At 40.9% G+C, this 9282-nt stretch overlaps 1 protein-coding gene across 1 annotated transcript; it reads left to right on the top strand.

Moving 5' to 3' along the window:
* Positions 1–1706: 1706 nt before the first annotated feature.
* On the top strand, positions 1707–9034 carry dda1 (DET1 and DDB1 associated 1). Its single transcript, XM_080770833.1, has 5 exons — positions 1707–2043; positions 2743–2823; positions 4042–4093; positions 4320–4381; positions 5657–9034. Exons 1-5 carry the CDS (start codon positions 2035–2037, stop codon positions 5759–5761), a joined length of 309 nt encoding a protein of 102 aa, XP_080626959.1. The 5' UTR covers positions 1707–2034; the 3' UTR covers positions 5762–9034.
* The last annotated feature ends 248 nt before the right edge of the window (positions 9035–9282 follow it).

Genomic DNA, 9282 nt, shown 5'->3' with positions numbered 1-9282 from the left:
ATTTCTGAGGGGTTATTAATGATCATTCTAACTGCATGTGCACTTTTGCACATTTTGTTTTGTGATCATATAGTTAGTTTTGAATTATTTGTGACATTTCTAGTTGTTTATAGGCCTATCTGTCAGTGTTTAGGCGAGGTAAAGCCCATAGTTCCCGCAGACAACACAAAGCGTGCGCGCTTTAGGCTGAATAGGGGAGTAAAAAAAGCTGAGTATACAAGAGTGGTCTGGCGCAGGCTACTAGAATGTTTACCCTTTTGTCAATCTGTAGCCTAGTAAATTACATTTAATTTAAGAGTTTCTTAATGTCGATTCTTGTCGAATGACTCCATGTGCAAGAGCCTATACCACATAAACATACCAGGCCTTATTGCCCCGTAAAGTAGCTATAATAATATGCCAATGTGACAATCCTTACCTTAATATTTCAAGAATCCCTGTGAGATTACACGAGTGTTTTCTTATAATAAAGCATCGGTCAAGCAGGCGAGCTGTCCTGCTAATCTGTTGCAGACATGCAGTCAATCCAATAATCTAATTGTATCTGGATCCTCAACATGAGGCATCGGGTCGTTCAGCACTTTTAAAGTAGCCCTACGGGCTACAGGTAGCCTACAGCAACAGCTTGTAGCATACCGGTATCTGTAAAATGTTGCAGCGTCTGGACGGCACGCGTAAAGTCTCCATTCACAGTGTTCCGCACGTGTAGACTAGTCTATTTTCTTTAATCCCACAAATGCACGCTGTAACCTACGCATCGCGCTCCACTAGCTGAAACTGTATCGTGTGTGTGTGTGTGTGTGTGTGTGTCATGTGCATGCGTCCGTGCGCGTGTGAGAAATGCACGCACAGAACTTAATTGCACCACACTGTGCTGTCACTGCAAATCAGATTGAACATACAATTCCATCACTGTGATGGAATTGTATGTTTTATATTTCTACATTATATATCTATGTTGTAGCATACGACTATGCTATTGCAGCTGCTGTAACATTTTGTAACCATGAAAAAAGTTTAAAAGAGTTTACGGTATCCAAGCTTTTATCCACTTTTTTGACTTGAGAGCTACTTTAAAAATGACCATCTTCAACAAGATCTACCTACCCAAAAATTGTTATCCCTTTGCTGAAAATGGTAAAAAAAAAAAAAAAAAAAAAAAAGGGGGCTTTGAAATAGTGGTGCTAAAGGGTGAAAATGGAATTGGTCGGGGTTCTTTCTGTAGGCCTATAACTTTATAATGCTACTGTATTTTACGCAACACTCTGGAAGTATTGCATTGTGGGTTTGAGCTGACAGGGCCCTTTGGATATCAATCAAGTCACCTTAATTCAAGTGGCAGTCGCAGATGCAGATTGTTTTTAGGGGCATGTCATGTGACTATACCTGCACAGCCTTTATGATCTACATTGTGGGCACCCCTGGTATACACCATTGTGGAAGGGGTCAAGGAAAGTGTGAAAACAAACAATGAGGATGATAAACCTTTAATACCGTTCGGGTGGCACCGTGGCATGGGTGGTGGTGTATGTGTGTGTGGGCCTCGCCAATGTCTAAACAAGTGCTTCAAACTAATTATGCACTATGCCCCCCTTTATCTTTGATTGGATATCTAGTCAAGATATTAACACGTGAAAATGCCTGAAATCCAATGGGCGCTATAGGGGGCGTGGCTTCAGTAAACGTCACCTCCTCCCAGCCATAATGCTAGCAGAAGTCTTGTTTATTGTAACTAGCAGGCTAAACTCATTTAAACACAAACGTGTTCACGTTTTATGCCAATATTATAACCGCTTTTCCACGACCACTCGTGTGTAGAATGACGACAACAATTTCCACGTGAAGGGGTGTCATTTACATTGTATTTTCCCGCGGGGAACTGAGAAGATTGTGTGTCGGCTAGCTAGTTGAAGCTAGGGTGGCTAACACAACGTTACAGACTGCCTTGCCTGCCGTCACGACCGAGTACACAGCGAGCCAGGCAGCTGAGCTCCACAAGTCGGCGTGTCGACACTGGATATTACTGCCGTTATCATGGAAAAGGTAAACTACCCAGTGCATTCAAACATGTTATTCGCTGCAAAATATAGCTCAGAAGACAACTTTTGATACTTTAGCTACATCTGCCTCTTGGTTGGCATTCGCCCAGGCCAGACCGGCAGCAGGCGCAGGGTTTGATGGACTGCTCTCAGTTGAGGATTGGATGTGTAGCCTCAGAGATTCCTGCAGAATAGATATCTGTAGTCAAGGTTGAAGGGTGCTCGAGGGGGGGTGGCAACGATAGGCCTGTTCGTTAGGATGGCTTGCCGTGATCCTGGAACGCCCAGCGTGGATTCAATGACCATTGTCCCCAGTCAACTCATCGGGGCTCCCCACCCTGATTATCATCATCATGATCATGTCTCCCTGATGCATGATGATGATCAGACTGTCCATGGCCAACCAATACAAATCGTAACAATTTTCATTGATCGTTGAGACAGAAGGATTTCACAGTTGAACTTGAAGCTGAAGCTACAGTTCCATTTTCACAATTGAATGAATGACCAGCCCGTGGCTTACAGTAGTAATAAGTGGTTGGCATCAGAAATGAGTGGACATTGACAATGATTGTAGGTCGACATTTATATACTTCATAATAGATCAGATGCGATGGAAGGGAAAGGCATATAGTATAGTAAGATTACACAACAAGACGAACAACTGGGCCTCCTCATATCATAACTTGTCTTATTCCCACAGGCAGATTTCTTGAAAGGGCTCCCTGTTTACAACAAGAGCAATTTCAGCCGGTTCCATGCAGACTCTGTTTGTAAAGCATCCGTGAGTAGCTTACATTATGTCACTCTTGCCTTGATATGAGTTACAGACTTGCTAAAGTTGATTCTTAAAGCTATACTGTGTAACCTTTTCAATAAAAACAAAAGTGAAATTTTATATAATAGATAGATGCATAAAGTGAATGGCAAAATAGAAAAGTGAGTTTAAGGTTGTTTAACGTTTAGTGCAATCAGATAGGACTTTTCTGTTTGGATGTATGGACTGTCAAGGCCAGAAAGTGCCGCATAACTTCCAGGCATGATTATGGTGATGTCACACGCATACCCTCTGTTATTGACTGGCAAAAGTTTCAAAACACCCCTCCAATGAATTTCACCCCTGCCTAAAACCTTTTCTAAATCTATGTTCTATTGAAAGTGGGAGGCAGGAGCTCCTAAATTGATCCCTTTGAACTTCAAACGCATACTCTCAGATCTGTCTCACTCCAGCCTCCACTCTCTGACAACTACCAAAGTGACTGCCATCTTTGCAATGCACTAACGAACACAGAACACATTTGACACACACAACCACTTTGAAGTTCAAAGGGATCAATTAAGAGCTCATGGGAAGTGCAAGAATGAACTAAAGACTTGCAATGATGGTAGCTTAGAGTATATATGAATAGAGAGGGCACCCGAGTTCTCCTTCCATCCACTTGCATTAAGTTTCTCAAAAGCGCATGAGGCGATTTCACTCCTCCTTCCGGGTAGGAACAGAGAGAATTCTGGGATGGATTGGCCCCAAACACATGAACGTGCTGCCGTTGAACGCGCACGAACGCGAACGAGCGTGCTGCCGTCGTGAACGTGCACAATGATAGTCAACGGACCAGCGCGTTCATGTGTTTGGGGCCAGGCTGCAATACCTTAATTCAGCCACTATGTCCATTTCGCCTCAGGGTTTCCTCTGGGTGCCTTCTCTATTCATATATACTCTATGGATGGTACTGGTAGTGACCAGCAGATAATTTACCCAGTAAATGTTAACAATGAGTGTTGAGTGAGTACAAACTGGCTACCATACCAAGTATCAGTTTATGAAAATAATAATAAAAAATCCCAGCAAAGCTCTGAGCTAGATCATCTATTCAAAAGCAATAATAAATGGCATACATGTTAACAGCAACATTTTTCTTTTATCCCAAGAATATAAAACATTTGATGAATCGATGAATGTGATTTTATCATATTGGCAACTTGTTTAAATCCTTATTTACAGAACAGGAGGCCCTCTGTGTATCTTCCAACTCGTGAATACCCATCAGAACAGAGTAAGTACCAAAACCATTTTCCTATATGCTCTAATGTACTGTTGGGCACAATTGGCTCAGCTTCAAAGTCTTAATTAGGCAGTAAAGCTTGAGAAATAAAAACAATGGTAAGGCAATATTTTGCCTGATATTTTGGAAATATTATTTTCATGATATGAAATGATTTGATAAAATCATAATTTGTTCAAAATGGTGACACTTGTTCTTGGTTATTTATTTCCTTCAGTTATTGTAACAGAGAAAACCAACATTCTCCTTCGCTACCTTCATCAGCAGTGGGACAAAAAGGTGAGCCTGAGAAAGGAGCTTTTTATGTACCGTGCAATAGCTCTAATTTAACTAATTTAACTTTTCAGGCCTATATTTGGCCGTGTTGTGAGTAGTTTAAATGAGCCATCCACTTTAGAACCTGCCTTCTCTAAAACAATATCTACACACACAATATAGCACATGCACGTACGTTGCACATGACCGTTTCTCTATCCGGACCACAAACCGCGATGGCGACTACAACAATGCCTTCTATTAGGCAGCAGAGAAATCGGTTAAAATTGGACAAATAGACGTGGCTTAATTGCTCTTCCTACACAGGAATGTGTAAATTTAATATGTTATGAGAATGATACTAAAATGTATCAACTTTTGGGTTGGGTGGTAACTGTGTCCATGTAAAGATGTGTTCAACTTCTGGTCTGTGGATTTAGTATACAGATCAGAAATCAAATTGAGACAACCTTTAATGTTGGACTTATGTTGTTCAATATACAGTATCTCCACCAGGTGGTGACAAAAAATATTCAGTAATTGTTTTTTTATATACTGGCAAAAAAGAATGCAGCCTGCGGCAGGCAGGTCAGGGATGCCTTCACAATCATAATATAAGTTTGCGCATCCTGGCGCTTATTCCTAAATTGCCTTGCACATGTTACCATACACATTGGCCTCGGTTACATGCACAAAATGATGAATTGTCTATTCTGTGTAGACTGTACGGTTCCAGTGATCCAGCTGTCTGACTCTGTGTGAAACTGTATTGTTCCACCACTTTTGCTTTGGCAATGTAAACGTATGTTTTCCCATGCCAATAAAGCCCTTTGAATTGAATTGATACACGTCATAAGTGGTCGCCGAATGTGCCGTCACCGAAATGACAACGTAGTACATTCCTTGAGGCAAATCCACTCCACCACTCTGTCCTTGCATCGAATCCTCTCCTCCTTACTGGGGGTGGAGCTAAGGAGCGAGTGGAGGATGCGAGGGTAGCGAGTGAGTGTGAAAGTTGCGTTATTGGAATTTGGCTTTACGCTCCCTTCGTGTTCCGACCAGACGCAAACTGCGTTGATTCCATCAAATAGAATTAAGGAGTTACCCTTCCTTAAAACACACTCACTCGCACTCGCTTGTCAGCCACGGACACATCCAGCTGTTATATCCTCATCCTATCTCTCTCCAGAGCTGTACATTATCCACATCATTTATATCCCTTTAATTGAACCTTACCCTGTGGTCCACTGTATAATGGTCAATCGGATAATGTCTGATTTTATTCACTGTTCACAACAGAATGCAGCAAAGAAGAGGGAACAGGAGCAGGGAGAGGGGGATAGCCCGGCACCTCCAAGGAAGATTGCCAGGACAGATAGCCAAGAGATGAATGAGGATTCATAGTTGTGTGTGTGTGTGTGTGTGTGTGTGTGTGTGTGTGTGTGAGTGACAGGGTATGGTCAATGTAAGTCAACACGATGAAGGTTTATGGTGGTTCTCTACCAATCCACCCTGACATTAACGCCTTACTATTGCTAGAATAAATGTGTTTGGTTTAACACACTTTCCCATTACAGACGGTAACATTTTCAAGGCGATTGAGTGTTTAATCAGTCTCTTATTTAGCATTTCAGCTAGAAACGGTGAGAGTGCAGGTGTCTCTGGCGGATTCAATGCCAGGCCAGCTGCGTGCTGCGCGTTATTTATGTGGTGAGCCACTAAGGCACCCCAATTTAATCTGTGATTTAATTGTATTGGCACAAAGTTCATATAACTTAAAGTCCCCCTTATATTAAGTATGTCATGTACTGTATGTATTGCATAATTTGCAAATTTCCCTTTAACAGCATTTTCCCCTCAAAGGCCTCTAGAACCCATTATTATTCATCTTGGTATATAAGAAACATCATGTCAGAAAAATCTACTATAAACTGAAGCCGATATTACTGAGAACTTTGTATTGTGGTGTTGCCCTCATTTAGTTTGACCATACCCTCAATGTGTATGTATTGTGTACGATTGTGCACATGCTAAGGTCTGAGTATGTACAGTATGTATGTATTACTTGCATGATTGAGTGTCAGAGCACATCAAGCATCAGACACTTGACAGATGAGAGCCAGACACTACACTACTCTAAAAAACAGTTACATACTGGCATGTAACTAGTGTAGCTTTATGTAAAAAGGAAAAAAAACAAGCTACTGTTGGGTGTCTGTCCTGATGTATGGGAAGAAAACATTTTTGTTACTATTTTTTATTATAATGTTTATTGTTTTGTCCTGTTTGGCAATGTGCTTCCTGCTTGCCACAGTGCTTAACCGTCTCGGTTTAACTGTCCACCCTGCAACCACACGGGGGGAGGGGGGGGGGGGGGGGTCGCAACATATCTCCACACTGTTTGCTTCAATGGACCCAAGGATGCACTGTGAAGAACAGCACAACATATAGGAGAAACTCTTCCACGATTTCCCCCTTCATTTGAGTTAAAGGTCAAAATACATACCTCCATTCTGTTTTGGGATGGAGGTTTTAAGAAATATTTTACATCCAACACTGCCACCAGGCTTTCAAATGTTATATGACAAGTGGGCCCACCAACTTTCTCTTGATGGGACAAAGGAGGAAGTATTGTAAAAGTGCTTAGTGCTCTCTGAGTTGTTGTAAATGTTCCATTGCCAACTCATTGAATTTATCTGCACAAGTAGACAAGGCTAGGAAAGAAATATGTGTGTAAATAGTAGCCAGTGCCAGTTCATCCAGTGAAATAACATCTTTTTTTTTTGTAAAATAACATGTACAGGATATTGTAGGCAATTACTTAAAGTAAAAGAGAAGAGCACTCATGTCCAGTGGATGTTATCCTGCCTTGCATGTTGTTTTCAGGAATGCTTAAGTGACATCAGGGGTGGGGGTTGTCTATTCTACAGTATGACTTATTGAATTGCGGTACCTATAGTTCATCATTGTTTGTGGCTTGGTCACTTTGGGCCTTGCTTGCCTCTGGTCTGGGATATCTTTCTTGGTTGTACGCTCCTGGTGATGATGGTCCTGGAAGAGTATTATTGAGAACCCTGCTTCGAAGGAGCTGGGGGACTTTAACCATTTAACTCTACGTACTTATTTGACCGGGGTCCCCTGTGGCTCTGTACTAGGTCCGCACCTTTTCCCCCAGTCCACCAAATATCTTCACTGATGGTAGCCGATCTACAAGTTCACTATGTGTTGCAATGTCGTGAGCTTGTAGATCATGCTATTTTCCCACAAATGTTTGCACCCAGAATAGGGACGATAGGGTTCTATGTGGCTAAAGCATATTCTATGATCTGCCATTGAATGCACAAAATAAGCATGCACTGCAAAGTGCTATTGCCATCCTGCCTTGTTCTTGACATTCAGGTTGTATTGGTGTACTGAACAACACTGAATATAGATTTTTTTTTTAATGTCGTGAACACTGCCCAGCAAGGCCTCTTTCTCTTTTTTGTTTTAACTGTAGATGCTGCAATGTGGGTTGACTGTGTGTCGAGTGTTCTTCCTTCATAACTACAGTATATGTAACCTGTCTAGCTTGGAAGCGTAAATACATGGTATGCTTCTGCTTGAATAGACTGTTCTGCAACACCCCAAGCCTTGCCCCATCTTGTGTGTATTTGGCCAACCATGTTCTTTTTAGCTTTGTTCAAATAAAACTGGATTTCAGCTCAGCTGTGTTCATGTGATATTTTAATGTATGGAATGGTTAGGATGTATGATTCAGTAAATCCCCAAAAATTATGTGCATCAGAGACCCAATAATTTGGGCTACATCTAGACTTTACTAATCATTTTGGGGTCCATTTTGTGGGTTGTCATCTGGAAGCTATTTGAACCCCACAATGACATTTATAAAAGCATTAAACAAAAAACCTTCATTTTTGTAGAATGTTTTATATAGGTAATTTCTTTAATACAATTAGTAGGTAGACAACACGACTTGCATTTCAAATTGTTTTATTATCTATTTTTCAGGTCTTACAAAAATATGACAAAATAAATTAAAATAAATAAATAATCCCATTTCCCAGAATATTTTTTCTTTAAAGTTTTTTTTGTTTTTTTGTACAGTGGTACATTGGAAGAGCATATGATGGACTTTCAGTAAGTGAGGCTTTCATTAGATGTCTTATTTTTTTGTTTTGAGGTTAAGATGGGGAGTCTTACCCACAGATCTATTAAGATGAAAAATAAATAATATCCTCATTTGATAACATTACCTATCACTAGTCCTTCATTGATTCCACAGTACAGTAGTACTTATGACTAGCCTGGAATCCACCCTGATTCGCTACGCAGTGTGGATCCCAGGCTAACTTATGACAAAGTTGTCCTTGGATAAACAATGGCATTGATAAGTTTATGCACATAGCCTACATCTCTATAGAGAGACTGCCAATCCCTAGAAACAGCTGAACCAAAGTTATCCTTATAAGGTGTACCCTGATGCCCCAATTGTTAGAGGCCTATGGGTTGCTTGTGCAATGTATTAGTCTAATACATTTCACAAGCACCGTCTCTAACATTTGGGGCATCAGGGTAAGCACCTTATATTTTGCATTTGTACATGTTCGGAGCCCTAAGGTCTCAGCTGTTGTCCGTCCTTCTCCCTCAGGGAAATTAAGCCTTAGACTCTCGTAATCAATTTATAAAATACATCAACGAGAGTCTAAATCTTAGGCTAACTGTTTAGGTAGAGTCAGTGGTTCTCAAAGTGGGGTTTGGGGACCTCCAGGGATACCCAGCTAAAGTTTAACCACTTTAAGCCTATATACATTGGTTATTTAAAAGAAAATAGCATATCTACAAGCTCACAAGCGGCGTGAGCTTGTATCTATAGATTCTATATGCTATTTTCCAAAAGTCTTGAACAAAAAGTAATATACCGG

The sequence above is a fragment of the Protomyctophum bolini genome (assembly GCF_963924005.1).
Source record: "Protomyctophum bolini genome assembly, chromosome: 8".
Lineage (NCBI taxonomy): Eukaryota > Metazoa > Chordata > Actinopteri > Myctophiformes > Myctophidae > Protomyctophum > Protomyctophum bolini.
Note: the sequence above shows the minus strand (reverse complement) of the source record. Positions and strands in the feature narration are given on the sequence as shown.

Bases quoted from the DNA above. Each gene is read 5' to 3' on its own strand.
- dda1 (XM_080770833.1), top strand. The intron at 4,094-4,319 runs GTAAGTACCAAA...TATTTCCTTCAG, and splicing joins TGAATACCCATCAGAACAGA to TTATTGTAACAGAGAAAACC. The intron at 4,382-5,656 runs GTGAGCCTGAGA...TGTTCACAACAG, and splicing joins ATCAGCAGTGGGACAAAAAG to AATGCAGCAAAGAAGAGGGA.